This window comes from Furipterus horrens, unplaced genomic scaffold, assembly GCF_987537825.1.
Source record: "Furipterus horrens unplaced genomic scaffold, mFurHor1.1.pri manual_scaffold_6, whole genome shotgun sequence".
Lineage (NCBI taxonomy): Eukaryota > Metazoa > Chordata > Mammalia > Chiroptera > Furipteridae > Furipterus > Furipterus horrens.
In genome coordinates this window covers 107,733,449-107,749,579 of record NW_028327176.1, presented here as the reverse complement: position 1 = coordinate 107,749,579, position 16,131 = coordinate 107,733,449, and the positions used below count along the sequence as shown (strand labels likewise).

General features: G+C 35.5%; 1 protein-coding gene across 1 annotated transcript in view; it reads left to right on the top strand.

Annotated features, from left to right (window-relative positions):
- BMP5 (bone morphogenetic protein 5) overlaps positions 1-16,131 on the top strand; it is a 124,773-nt gene that overhangs the window by 63,873 nt on the left and 44,769 nt on the right. The window contains exon 2 of the mRNA XM_090280489.1: positions 1,081-1,273. Within this exon, the coding sequence (XP_090136615.1) occupies positions 1,081-1,273 (193 nt within the window). The remainder of the gene's footprint in view (positions 1-1,080; positions 1,274-16,131) is intronic.

The following is a 16,131-nucleotide window of genomic DNA, read 5'->3' as shown; positions in this document are numbered from 1 at the left end:
AAATTTTAGCAATTAAACATGTCACTGGAATAACTTAAAAAGTTATTGTAGGCTGTAATTGTGAGACACTGTGCATACAGTGCTTTGGAGTGGACTTTTTTGTAACCCGGTTTATATTATCTTACATAACTGAGATTTTGAGAAACTCACTAATACTGAGAAACTGAACTCCATCAAATGACATTGCATAAGTGAAAATGAACCTTTTGAATTGGTATTTTTTTGTAAGAAAGTTTTTGGTACCCAGTAGATATAGACTGTATCAAATAATAAACTATTTTACAAAGCCAGATTAATAATATGCTGGACACCTACTCTGCTGAATTCTTCAACATCCTTTAGTATTCCCAAGAGGAAATATTATCTGACTTTATTTGACAGGAAAGTTGCTGAAAAGGGAAAATACATTCCCCTCTCAATTCTGAGTAAGAGCAGAGAGAGATTTTCAGGAGGCTGTATGCTGTGCCCCAGGCAAGGAGTTATACTAGACAATCCATATGAACTAATGTAAGTGAACTTTAAACGTTTTTTTATTTGCTGAAAGGAGAAGGAAAACTCTTCTGGGGAAAACATTCTAGCAATAATCTTTATTCTGAAAATGAATTTGTTTTATGTCCTTGACCTCTAAAATGTCATAAACGCTGTCCTACGTGCTGCAATTTCTCAGTCTCTCTTCCTATTTTCCCCCCTTGACTGTGATAAATCTCACCACCACCTTCACCTGGAACTCCATAAGTTTTTGTAACATAGTCCTAATTCTTGTGTGAACCCTCTGTGTTCTGGTACTTGATACATACTAGTAATCACTTTACAACCTTCACTTTAAGAAATATTTTTGGATAGTCTTTCCATTTAGGACCCAGGAATTTGTATAAAACCACAGAGGTTCTGTTGCTTTTGAAGTAAAGGCTATTGATTTGTAGAGTTTCCTTCAACTGGAAACACATATAAGTCTGTGGTTTCAGTGTTTCCCCAGTTTTATAATGTCCTGCTTGTTTGCTTTAATTACAAAGTTGGAGAATTTACCATTAATTTTTGTATTTTATAAATGGCTCACTTTTTTTCTCTTTTCTTTTTCAGTTGAAAGAGATAAGGATTTTTCTCACCAGCGAAGGCATTACAAAGAATTCCGGTTTGATCTTACTCAAATTCCTCATGGAGAAGCCGTTACAGCCGCTGAATTCAGGATATACAAGGACCGAAGCAACAATCGATTTGAAAATGAAACAATTAAGATTAGCATATATCAGATCATCAAGGAATATGCAAATAGGTATGGACTTAATGTCTAATTTATTTTAGCAAACATACGTTAATTGTAGTAAAATTCATTTGGTAACCCATGTGTTCTATCAAATCTTTGGGTGCAATGGCATTGAAGGCCAGGTACGGACACATTAAAAGTAATCAATCTGAAAAGCGTCTTCTAAATTCCATAGCTGTTCCCTAATTCTGACGCCAATCTCTGTGCTACATGGTTGCATGCTTCCTTACATGGGCTTTCCAGCTCTCTTGTGTCATTTTGTAAATGAGAAAACTTCCGTTTTTTTATTCACACACAAACTTCATAATTAAGATCATTTAAATCATTTGGTGGTTTGTAAGTTAGTGAAGAGAGACTTTGGTTTTCACTGGCATTAAATGTAAATTGTGTAGTTATGCATATTTTTAAATTAAATTTATTGAGCTGACATTAGTTAATAAAATTATATAGGTTTCAAGTGTACAATTCTAAAACACATTCTTTGTATATTGCATTGTGTTATTACCACCCAAAGTCAAATCTCCTTCTGTCATTATATATTTGAATCTCTTTACCCTTTACTACCTTTTCCCCAGAACCCTTTCCCTCTAGTATTGTTGTCTGTGTCTATGGGTTTTTGTTTCTTTGTCTTATTTGTTAATTGCTTTGGGTTAAAGAAGAAATAAAAAAGAGATCAAAAGATACACAGAAACAAATGAGAATGACAGTATGACATACCAAACCTCTTGGGATGCAGCCCTGTACAATGTGGCTCAGTTGGTTGGAGTATGGTAGCATACTCCAAAACAGTGGGGGTTTGATTCCCTGTCAGTGCACATACCTGGGTTGCAGGTTCGATCTCTGGTTGGTTTGCATATGGGAGGCAACCAATTGATGTTTCTTTCTCACATTGATGTTTCTCTCCCTCTCTCCCTTTCTCTCTCTCTCTCTCCCTCAAATCAGTAAACACATTTTTAAAATTAAAAATAAAAACTTTGGGGATGCAGCAAAAGTGCTAATAAGAGGGAAGTTTTATTATCATAGGCCTATTTCAAGAAACAATAAAAATCCCAAATAAAAAACCTAAAATTACATCTTAAAAAAACTGGAAGAACAAAAACAAATGCAGCCCAACATCAGCATAAGGAAGGAAATAATAAAATTTAAAACAATTAAAGTAGAGAACAAAAACATAATACAAAAATTAACACAACAAAGAACTTAATAAAGAGATTAATAAAATCAACAAACCTCTGGCTAGACTCACTAAGGAAAAAAAGGGAAAAGAGCTAAACAAACAAGATCAGAAATAGAAGTGGAAAAGTTATGACAGACACCACAGAAATACAAAAAAATCACACAGGGATACTCTGAAAGTCTAGATGCCACCAAGTTCAGTAACCTAGAAGAATGGACAAGTTCTTATAAATATAAAACCTTCCCAGACTGAATCACAAGGAACTGGAAAATATAGGTTGAATATTATGTATGTTTTTGATATAAGACATCATATTTGCAATAGGTTTGACAGTTAACGTATGTCTTCTGTTTCTAAAATATTTAATTCAAAATGGTCCAAAAATGGACAGAGAATCCGAAGTACTAAATATATGAAAATCTCATTCGATAATTACTGCAAATGAACCATCAAATACAAGAGTAAAGCAGGGAGCTTAGCAGTGTTCTCAGACCCTTCACACAGTGATAAAATTGCTTGGGTAATACCTTTTACAGGTGATTTACCCCTTTTGTTGGACAGCTCTTACATTTTTAAAGAAACTATATTGAAATGTTATATTGAGGTCAAATCCATCCCTGGTAGCTTCTAATCATTAGATCTAGATCTGCCCTTTGCTAAAATACTATGTCCTTTTCTTTTTAAGGCAAATATTTAAAGAGAGCATCTGAAGCCCCTTTGTCTCCTTGTTGAATATTTCTAGTTCCTGACATTTAGATTTGTCTTGGTCTTCTGGAGGGCCAGAGTTTCCCAATGGGTATTCCGTGGAATACTACTCTCATAACAATACTCAGTGAAGAAAAAAAATAAATTAAAAGTCTGAGGTCAATTTCATTTGAAAAGTGTACCAGTTAGATCACCCACTAGGAGATTCACAATGCACATCAGAATTTTAAAGTCTTGGAAAAGCTTTATAACCCTACTTAGTCTTGCTCAAAATTATTTGACTATGGAATCTTCCTCTTTGGGTGTGTGTGTAATACTTAATATCCTATGAACTGCTGGTTCATCAGGGTATATTTTAATAAATACTGATCTCTATAAGACGTCTGTCCTGAAAACATCCAGCCATTGTTAATATAACAAGAACAGTTTGGATGACATCGATGTAACTTTCCAGCCAAGGAAGGCAGACTGGAATGTGCACACATGAACAATGCCAACTTCACCGTTGGCAGCTTCATCACAACACATCCTCTCATGCATCACATCTCATGCAGAGTTTTTTGGTTAAACATCAAATCACCCAGGTGACTCAGCTCCCCTACAGCCCAGATTTGGTGCCCTACAACTTCTGTTTTTTCCTAAAATTAAAATCACCTTTGAAAGGGAAGAGATTTCAGACCATTGATGACAGTGATAAAATTACGATGGGCAGCTGATAGTGATTGGGAGAACTGTGTGAGGTCCCAAGGTGCCTGCTTTGAAGGGGACTGAGGCATCATTGTCCTGTGTACAATGTTTCTTGTATCTTGTATCTTCAATAAATGTCTCTATTTTTCATATTATATGGCTGGATATCTTCTAGACAGATCTCATATACTGTTATTTTAAGAGTAGTAATTCCAAAGCATAAAGTTATGTGTTCCTTTATCAGTTTTAACAATTACTAGCTATTTGTCTGTGGGTGAGGTTTTTGTTTGTTTGCTTGTTTGCTTTTTGTTTGTTTTCAATCTCAATTTACTGGTTTTATTTATAAAATGGGGATACTAATTTCTGTTTCTCAGGGACAGAGCCTGGCATATTACATTATTTTTAATACTAAATAGTAATGACATCTTAGAGGGAAGACGGTGGCGGAGTAAGTAGCAGTGTTGTCTGCTTGCTCCTATGGTGGAAAGCTTGGGAGGCGGACGGGGAGATGAGTGAGTGAGTACAAACTTCAGACAGCTCGAGTGGGGAAGGGAGAGCGAAAGCAGAGGGGAAAAGAGCAGAAGGCCCAGCAGTGCTCTCGGGAGGAGTCACTGGACCCACCAGGCCCCTCACTCCTACAGACCACAACCCGGAGGGACCGCTGCAGACCTGCTCACCGCCCCAATCTCCTTGGAGACTGCAGCCTCCTGTGGGTGCAGTGAACAGCGGAGTCCCATGGGAAACAGTAGAAAGGTTTCCGTGAACCGGCCAGAGGTGCAGGAGGACAGCAAGTGACCCAGACTGTGAGAAACTGTATGATCTGAATCTGGGTGGAGATCCTCCAGACAGGCAGGTCTGGGCCAGCGACCCCACGCCCCCGGGTTCACGCATCACAGAACCACTTAAAAAAGAGAAGCAAAACTGGGCCGGGAGAGCTGCGTTGGAAACTTGGTCTCAGTCAGAGCTCAGGACCGGCAGGCAGGGCACGGGGAGCGACCCAGAGTTAGGGAAGCTGTGTGAACTGAGACTGGTGCTGGCAGCACCGCGTACCGGGTGCACGCAGCCATGGCAGCGCCACTGATCAGAAAAGTGAAATCGGGCCAGGAAAGCTGCATCAGAAACACAGTCTCGGTCAGGGCCCAAAGCAGGCGAGTAGAATGCTCAAGTGAACGGAGAGGCGCTGCCAGCCAGGGAAGGACACAGATCAGTGCTGCGGCTGGGAACACAGAGACTTCTTGGGAGGAGGAGCAAAGGCAGGATCCAAGGCAGAGCGGGACTAGGAACATACGCACTGGCTTGCCAACAGAACAGCATTACTAGAGAAGCTTGAGGACTGCTGGAGGGCGCAGCAAGACAAGTGGAGAGAGACCCAACGCTGTGATTCACAGCAGATAGTTACAGCAGGCCCCTGATGAGAGAAAAGCAGCCTCAGAAACCAACCAGAGCTCCTCAGAGGCAACCAACCAGGAAAAAAATTGAAACTCATGGAATTTTGATCAGGTGTGGACCCAGAAAAGGAAGACTGCACACAAAGGCTGAACTGAGTAAAAACTTTCTTTTTAATTTTAAATTTAAGTGAAAGAAGGAAGGGAAAAATTTTTTTAAAGGAGAAGAAAGAAAGGAGAAGAAGGGGAAAAATTTATTTTCTCTTTAAACCATCTCTTTAATCTGTTTCATACCATCTCTACCTCCCAACCTTCATTTTTAATTGTTGTTTTTTTGTTAGTTTTGTTTAGTCTCCCTTTCACACTAAATATATAGCATACAACTACTATATAAATCTAATACTATACACTACCACTTTCTTATATTATTCTGCATTCTTCCCTCTCTCTTTTTTATTTTTATTTTATTTTATTTTTATTAACATACAATGTAAACATTACTTACTGTCTTGCATAGTCTTGACACTACCTGCTACTATTACTACTCTATCATCCACCCTCTCAAAAATCATTCCTTTCTTCATTTAAAACAACTCTTACCTATTTCTCCTATAATATAATAGTCCTAACGTCTCTACATTTATATTAATACTAGCTTATTGGCTACCAACAGTGGGAAAGAGGGTGGGGGATATTTCTGAGGGTGTGGGTTTCTTGCCTGGGCTGTGTGTTTATGTTTTTAACAGCATCTCCACGAAAGAACTCAAGACAAGGTAGGAAGAGTGACTCTCAATCAGCCAGATGGAAGGTCTCACCAAAGAATAATGGAAATATAGCCAAACAGCATAAATAAATGACATAAAGGGTATTCCAATAACGTCAGGCTCAGGAGATCAAAGAGACTGCACCACTGAAACCCCCAGATCTCCTATAAAGAATCTCATACCTCAAAGGCGGGAAATCAAAGCAGACAAATTCAAAAAACAAAAACAAACAAGAAGAATCCAACATGGTAAGATGCAGAAACAACCTCCCAATGAAAGGAAAAGAGGAATCCCCAGAAAGAGAAGTAAATGGAAGAAACATAAACCAAATGTCAGACATGGAATTCAAAATAATGGTGGTGAAGAAGCTCAGTGTACTCAAAAACCTCAAAAATAACTACAACAGCTGCCAAGGAAGTTACCAACAGCTCCAAGAAAATTACAGAGAAGTTATGGAGAACTACACCAGCATAAAAAAGGACATAGAAACTATTAATAAGAACCAGGAAGAAATGAAGAATACAATCTCTGAACTGATAAACACAGTAGAATCAATCAAAAGCAGGCTAAACGAAGCAGAGGATTGGATCAGTGAATTAGAGGACAATGTAGAAAAAAATTCCCAGACAATACAACAAAATGAAAAAAGATTGAAAAAGTGTGAAAAAGGTCTAAGGGAATTACAGGAGAGCATGAGACAAAATAATATCTGGATCATTGGAATAAAAGAGGGAGAAGAAGAGGAACAAGGAATAGAGGGAAGGGAAAGAGGAAGAACAAGGAATAGAGGGCCTGATAGGAAGAATAATGACAGAAAATTTTCCTACCCTGATGACAGGAAGGGTCATGCAGGTCCAGGAAGCACAGAGAGTCTCAATGAAGAGGAACCCCAAAAGGCCCACTCCAACGCACATCATAATTAAAATGGCAACATTTCAAGACAAAGAGAGAATCCTAAAAGCAGCAAGAGAGAAACAGCTAATAACATACAAGGGAGCTCCAATAAGGCTATCATCAGATTTCTCAGCAGAAACACTACAAGCCAGAATGAAATGGCAAAAAATATTCCAAGCAATGAAAAACAAAGGCCTACAACCAAGACTACTCTACCCAGCAAGGCTCTCGTTCAAAATGGAAGGTGAAATAAGGAGTTTCTCAGACAAAGGAAGACTAAAATAATACATCTCCACCAAACCAGCATTGCAAGAAATGCTAAAGGGAATGCTTTAAGAAAAAGAAGAAAAAAAGAGAGAGAGAGGAACACAGGTACAAAGGGAAATGAATAAATACATGTCAATAATAACCTTAAATGTAAATGGATTAAATGCTCCAATTAAAAGACATAGGGTAGCATAATGGATATGAAAACAGGACCCACATATTTGCTGTCTACAAGAAACACACCTCAAAACAAAAGATTCACACAGACTGAAAGTGAAGGGATTTAAAAAAATATTCCAAGCAAACAGACATGAAAAAAAAAAAAGCTGGGGTAGCAATACTCATATCAGACAAAATGGATTTCAAAGCAAGGGCCATAAAAAGAGAAAAAGAAGGACATTTCATAATACTTAAGGGAACAATCCATCAAGAAGATGTAACACTGATAAACATATATGCACCCAACATAGGTGTACCCAAATACATAAAGAAAATACTTGAAGTTCACAAGAAGGATATTAACAGCAACACATTCATAGTAGGGGACTTTAACACTCCATTATCAACAATAGACAGATCCTTGAAGCAAAGAAACAACAAGGATATACAGGCATTGAACAACACACTAAACCACATGGACTTAACTGATATATATAGAAGCAAAATATACATCCTTTCAAATGCACAGGGGACATTTTCAAAGATAGATCACATGATAGGACACAAAACAAGCCTCAACAAATTCAAGAAAATTGAAATCTTATTAAGCATCTTTTCAGACCACAATGCCTTGAAACCAGAAATCAACCTCAAAGAAAAAAATTAACGACATCCAAACTCATGGAGATTGAATAACATGCTATTAAATAATGAATGGATTAAAAATGACATCAAAGAAGAAATCAAGAAGTTTCTGGAAACTACTAATAATGAACACACAACAGCCCCAAACCTATGGAATACAGCAAAAGCAGTCTTGAGAGGGAAGTTCATAGCAATGCAGGCATATTTGAAAAGGATAGAAGAATCTCAAATAAAAAATCTAACCCTAAAGTTACAAGAACTGGAACAACAACAAACAAAACCTAGGTTAAGTAGAAGAAAGGAAATCATCAAGATTAGAGCAGAATTAAATAACATAGAGACTAAACAAACAATTCAAAAGATCGACAAAAATAGGAGCTGGTTCTTTGAAAAAAATAAATAAAATCGACAGACCATTAGCCAGGATCATCAAGAAAAGAAGAGAGAAGACCCAAATAAACAAAATTGGAAATGAAAGAGGAGAAATCATGATTGATACCACAGAAATACAAAGGATTGTAAGAAATTACTACAAACAACTGTATGACAAGAAATTCGAAAACCCAGATGAAATGGAGAAATTTCTAGAAACATATAACTTTCCAAAACTGAATCAAGAAGAAGTAGAAAGTCTCAACAGACCAATAACAAAGAAGAAAATTGAAACAGTAATCAAAAATCTCCCGGCACACAAAAGCCCTGGACTGGATGGCTTCACGGGAGAATTTTACAAAACATTTAGGGAAGAACTAACTCCTGCCCTCATCAAACTATTCCAAAAAATCAAAAAAAGAGGGAAAAATCCCAAACTTATTCCATGAAGCCAGTATTACCCTAATTCCAAAACCAGGTCAAGACACAACAAAGAAAGAAAACCACAGGCCAATATCATTGATGAAGCTAGATGCTAAAATCCTCAACAAAATATTGGCAAACAGGATCCAGCAACACTTTAAAAAGATCACACACCATGATCAAGTGGGATTCATCCCAGGAATGCAAGGATGATTTAATATTTGCAAATCAATAAATATAATTCATTACCTTAACAAAATGAAAGACAAAAATCACATGATCTTATCAATAGATGCAGAAAAAGCATTTGATAAAGTACAAGTACAACACCCATTTATGATGAAAACACTCAGCAAAATGGGAATAGAGGGAACATACCTTAACATAATTAACATTATATATGGAAACCAGAAGCCAACATCATACTCAACGGACAAAAACTGAAAGCATTCTTCCTGAAATCAGGAACAAGACAAGGATGTCCACTCTCTCCACTCCTATCAACATAGTGTTGGAAGTCCCAGCCACAGCAATCAGACAAGAAAAAGAAATAAAAGTCATCCAAATTGGGAAAGAAGAAGTAAAACTATTATTATATGCAGATGACATGGTAGTATACCTAGAAAACCCTATAGATTCCACTAAAAAACTACTCAATATAATAAGCAAATTTGGCAAAATAGCAGGGTACAAAATAAATGTACAGAAATCTAAGGCATTTCTGTACACCAACAATAAAATAGCAGAGACAGAAACAAACAAACAAAAAGTACTATTTACTATAGCAACAAGAAAAATAAAGTACCTAGGAATAAACTTAACCAAAGAGGTGAAAGACCTGTACTCTGAAAATTGTGTAACATTGAAGAAAGAAATTAAGGAAGATACAAATAAATGAAAGCAAATACCATGTTCTGGGATTGGAAGAATGGACATCATCAAAATGGCCATACTACCCAAAGCAATTTACAGATTCAATGCAATCCCTATTAAAATAACAATGATATATTTCACAGACCTAGAACAGATAATCCAAAAATTCATATGGAACTAAAAAAGACCCCGAATAGCGAAAGCAATCTTGAGACAGAAGAACACAGGAGAAGGAATCACAATACCAGTCATCAAAGAATACTACAAAGCCACTGTGATCAAAACAGTCTGGTACTGGCATAAGAACAGACATACAGATCAATGGAACAGAATAGAGAGTCCAGAAATAAATCCAGGACTATATGGTCAACTAATATTTGATAAAGGAGGAAGGAACATAAAATGGAGTGAGAAGAACCTCTTTAACAAATGATGCCAGGAGAACTAGACTGGGACGTGCATAAAAAATGAAACTAGACCACCAACTTACGTCACACACGAGAATAAACTCAGATGAATCAAAGACTTAAATGTAAGCCGTGACATCATAAAAGTCCTAGAGGAAAACATAGGCAGGAAAATTTCAGATATCTCACGTAACAATATTTTCATGGATATATCTCCTAAGGCAAGAGAAATAAAGGAAGAAATAGACAAATGGGACTACATCAAACTAAAGAGTTTCTGCTCAGCAAAAGAAAACATCAGCAAGATGAAAAGGAAACCAACTATATGGGGAAACATATTTGCCAATGATATTTCAGAGAGGAACTGATCTCTAAAATATATAAAGAGCTTATACAACTCAACATCAAGAAAACAGACAACCCAATTAAAAAATGGACAAAGGAACTGAACAAACACTTCTCTGAAGAGGACATACAGAAGGTCCATAGACACATGAAAAAATGCTCAACATCATTAGTCATCAGAGAGATGCAAATAAAAACCACAATGAGATACCACCTCACACCAGTCAGAATGGCCATCATCAACAAATCAACAAACAGCAAGTGCTGGCGAGGATTTGGAGAAATGGGGACCCTACTGCACTGTTGGTGGGAATGCAGACTGGTGCAGCCACTATGGAAAACAATATGGAATTACCACAAAAAACTAAAAATGAAACTGTCTTTTGAACCAGCGATTCCACTGCTAGGATTATACCTGAAAAATCCTAAAACCCCAATTTAAAAGAACCTATGCACCCCTATGTTCATAGCAGCACTATTTATAATAGTCAAGTGCTGGAAACAGCCTAAGTGCCCATCTGTAGATGAGTGGATCAAAAAACTGTGGTACATTTACACAATGGAATACTATGCAGCAGAGAGAAAGAAGGAACTCCTGCCATTTGCGACAACATGGATGGAACTAGAGAGAATTATGCTTAGTGAAATAAGCCAGACAAAGAAAGAAAAATACCATATGATATCACTTAATACAGGAAACTAAAGAACAACATAAACAAATGAACTAAATAGAACAAGCAGCAGAATAACAGTCAATAGGTGTGAGAGGGGGGGGGGAGAGAAGGGGGATAAGTAAGGGAAGGGTTTAGTCAAGGAGTGTGTATAGATGACTCATGGACATGGACAACGGGGAGGGATAAGAGTGTAGGAGAAGGGGTGGGCTGGGTGGGGAGGAGCAATTGGGGAAAAATGGGACAACTGTAATTGAAAAACCAAAAAATAAAATTAAAAAAATAATAATGATGACATCTTTTAAAATAAAGTGACATGAATTTAAAATAATACTCCAAATATATCTCTTTGTCTCTTTTTCCACTTGGACTGTCAGCTGCTTAAAAAGGGATAGTGTCTTAAATAAGTTTATTATTTATTTATCCTTAGCACTACAAATTTTTTTGGTATGCTTTAAAGTTTTGAAATCATTATTACCCATGATAGGAATACTACATCTGCTAACATATTATAAAATGCTTGAATTATTATTATTTATTTGGTCACTCGTATTACATTTTTATGCATGTTGAATTTGCACATGGTTATTTAACATATTAAGTTGGGTTGGTCTTTTTTAACAATAACTGTTGGTATGTCAGGTCTCTTCTCTGGAATGTATTTACTGATTTAAAAAAATCTATATACAGACTTTTACACTGACCATGATTGAAGGACTCAACTTTTAGTTAGGTCTATTGTTCTATCTTCTTAGGATATTTTTGAATATCATCCATTGAACTAGCTACCTCTTCAAGCTTTCCTAAGTATGTGAACTATATAATTTAGGACATGGTAATAATGATGAGAATAAAGACTAATAGAAGGGTCTATTCATAGTAATTTGTAGATTTATTTCTGAATGAATCCATGCAGATTTTTACTAATAGTACTAATAGTACTTTTAGTATTCACGCTTAGCTTATCAGAGTTCATAGTTTTGGGAAATTGCATTTCTCTTAAAGTATGGAACAAATGTGTATCATGAAACTTTGATATTTCTTCAATTGTACCAATTTAAAAAATATTGCTCTCATTTTTTCTACAACTACATCTATATGTTTTTTTATTGTTGTTGGGTATAATTTTGCTAAGTCTTTACATATATTTTTTAAAATTTTTAATTAAAATTATTGGGGTGACATTGATTAATAAGATCATATAGTTTTCAAGTGTACATGCAATTCAATATACAGATCATATATCATACAAATGTACTCTTCATGTATTTTAATGTGCTTAAATTTACTCTAACATTTAAGATTTTATGGATATTTTTCCTGAGTTTTTGAAAAATGATTTCTAAAATCTAAAGTACATGTATATCTTCAATTGATGTTCTCTTCCTTTGCTGTTCCAAACTCTCGATGGCATAGATTGAATAGATTCTATCCAATGTACAGAATATTATTCTGAAAAATTAATTCTGTAAATTTAATTTGGTATTAATTCAAGTCCACCAAGTTTATATTTTTACACATTAGCTATTTAGTATTGTGGCTACATTATTATTTTCATCCTGTAGGGTTATTGTCTTCTGTGGTAGTTGTTTTTGCTAATGTATATGGGCTTTTTCCCCCAATTATCTTTTCAGTCTCTGAAACATACAAACTCACAAATGCATACCCTTCAGTTCTACATAGCACTGATCAGGGAGAGTATCTCTGGCAAAATACCTCCCTTGTCATTGAAATAATCATTTATTTATTGCCATGGGGTCATGAATCTACCGGGTAAGAAAAGGCAATTCTCTGCCTATCATATCTATAGATCTAGGGATATAGGGTTCACTTTAGGCACGTAACTTTCTCCTCCAAAGGAGTTATTTAAGGGATACAAAATATGGAAACAATATAAATGCCTCTTAGAATATTTCAGGTTTCTATGTAGGATTCCAGTGTCACCATAGAAAATGGTAATGTACAGCATTAAGAGTACAGGCTTTGGAATTCATACATGGGAAAATTGCTGTACATCTTGGAGTCTCAGCTGATCAATCTGAAAAGAATAAAAGCAAAAATAAGTATTTCAGAACAATGAATGATATTATGATCTTTGGGCAGGACTAATGCTTATCACAGTATGAAGACCATAGTTCATACTTAATAAATACATTGGTCAATAAATAATATTTTCATACAGTTTAATAGTAGGTGGTTATTATAATAACAGTAGCTAACATTTGCTGACATCTACTTCTTTAAAAAAGTGAAGTAAGCAAAATGCTGCTAGGTGCCTTTACTTAATAAAAAATCATATGATGTTCAATTCATACAGAAGGAATTACTATGTTTTTATACCTAACAATGAAATTAACAACACCCAACCTAACAGCAATACTGTTGGAGCTATCTGTGAACTTGTCCCTGAAAACATGTGGTAGATAAAGTCAAACTCTCCTATAAAATGCAGTTGACATGGTTTGGGGATTGAAAACTGCTTATTTATAATTTATTTTACAGAAATATCAGAGATCTAGAAAGATGAGATAATTTATGTATAAACATTTGTCCAAACATTACTGTTTACAAGTGCATAAATTGAGAAAGTTTTAAACAGAAGAAAATAAGTTACACTCCATTTTCTAAAAATATGGAAATGCTATACTTTATACGACAAGTAGAAATTGTGTTTTAAAAATATTTAGTAACCTTGGAAGTGCTCAGACTGTAATGTTAATTGGCCAAAAGCAGGGAAATCTAATAATACATATTATTATATTAATTTTAATTAAATTCATGTGGAAAAGAGATTGGAAGGAAGACTCAAGTGCTAGTTGCAGGCTTGTGGGTAACTTTAAATTTTGATTTTCCCTCTTTTCTGTACTTTCTAAATTTTTGTAATAAACACTATTATTATAATCAGAAACATGCAGCATAATTATAGTTGAAAGAAAAGATAATAAAACAACTTTATATCATTCATTTCTTTATAAATTAGTATTCCCACTTTCCCAGTTCAAGAAGTGTAAAAATCAAGACAAAACAAAGCAAAAATCAGAATTTCAAAATAAATTGCTCATAGTTTTTCTCAAGCTATGGAAGGCGTTATTTTCCCCACAGAAAATGAAGATAAATGAATATTGTTTCTTCTTTCCTTTATTTTATGGAAAATTTTTCTGCCAGTTGGGAACCTTGACTTTAATTCTCTGAAGATGAGGAGAAATAGGTGAAAAATACTTCATTTACATATATATTTCATGTGATCACAATGAAAATTTAATTTGAAAAAGTAATTTTAAAATCTGATTGTTATTGATTATCTGTGGTTTCCTATATTTCTTAAATCAAGAAGTAAAATGGAAGTAAAGAGAAGAAACTAGTACCTCTGGTCATTTTCAAAGCTAGGGTCACCTCTTAAAACATCTATATTCAAATTTGTGAATTTTATCTGCATAGTATTTTGAATTAAACTTAGAAATAATTGAAAAGTCAGTGCAGACCATAGTCTTTAATGCGGTACATTTGACAGTGCATATCTGTGTGTGTATATATACATTTTGTATTCTTGCAATAATTTAAAATGATATTTTTAGGCATGTTTTATATTCAAGACATGGCTCTATTAATCATCTAGTCTATTTATGCTTTGACAGCGTTATGTAATCAAATAAGAAATGGCAATTATTTCATCTCTTTATACATACTTATTTAAGTGAGGCTTAAAACTTTAAAAATTATATACTTTTTTTTAACATCTACCACCTCCCCCATTTATCCTTACTCATATTTAAATGTGTGTAATTCAAAGTAGTGTTCTGATATTTATCCAAATCTTTATTTTTCTTGGTCAAAAGTTAACACACTTTGCATCATTTCACTTATTTAATCTTTTCATAAAGGTTGACAGCCTCAAATTCTATATAGAGGGCATTGCTCTTCAATCACACCTCATATATCTGGCAGTATTGGGAAATGAGGTTTCCACATGATTGAATTTTCCAGATAATTCAGCTGAGTTCGGCATGCTTTTGCCAAGTGCCTACCAAGTGGCAAGTGCAGGGGCATAAGGCCTAGTAAATAAGATCTCAAAAGCTCATAGCCTGGGGGCTGGGGGCTGTGGGAGGCCTGCTGCACACAGACTTTAATAACTATAATACAATGTGCTAAGCACTATGATGTAAGTATGCAGTAAGTGTTGTGGAAACACACATGAAGGGAAAATTAATTCTTCATGTGGGAGGGTAAGGGACCTTAGGGGAAGCCACTGAGTGGGGTTTACCCTTGTTGGGTCTTTTGAGATGAATAGGAACCTCTGAGAGAGAGGAGAGACAGAGACAGAGAGACAGAGAGAGAGAGAGAGATTGAGAGAGAGAGTGTTGTATCCTAGAAGAAATATTCCTAAGTGTTAAAATGTTTAAATTTATAAAAAATTAAATAATGCAAGTAAAATTATCAATACCAGTAATACTACTACAATGAATAATAGCCAGCACTTACCCATTTAATGGATATTCTCCATGTGTCTGGAACTGTGCTAAGTGCTTTACTTGCATTAATCTTTTTCATGAATATATGTATTTATATATTCCCCAAAGAAAATCTGCTCTGTATAATTCAACCTTTTCCTAATGTTCTGCTATGAATATAAATTTCTGTACTCCATCGTAAAAACATTTTAAGCTAGCTTGCTCGATGTCATTAGCCACCTTTACTACTTGGATATATTTAGTTAAGCTGTCATCATTCCAGTTCACAGTCAGCTTCATATTTACATCATCTCCCCACTCCTGCATCTCTAAGATTTGTGATTCTTCTGTGTACATACTTCAGAACGTACATTGACAATTTCTACTCAGGAGGATTTCATGGGCTCTGGAGAGCAGGGTCACAGAGCAGGACACTCAGATGGTCAATGACATTTTTTCTGAGTATGCAGGACAGCACACCAGCACAGCTTGCATTTCTTCAGTGTGCTGACATCATGCTCTATTTCAGTGGTTCTCAAGTGGGGGTACTTGGCCTACAGAAGACATTTAGCAATGTCTAGAGACATTTTGAGTTGTCATAATTGCTGATTCTAACACTTTTAAGCTAAAGCTGCTCATGAGAGA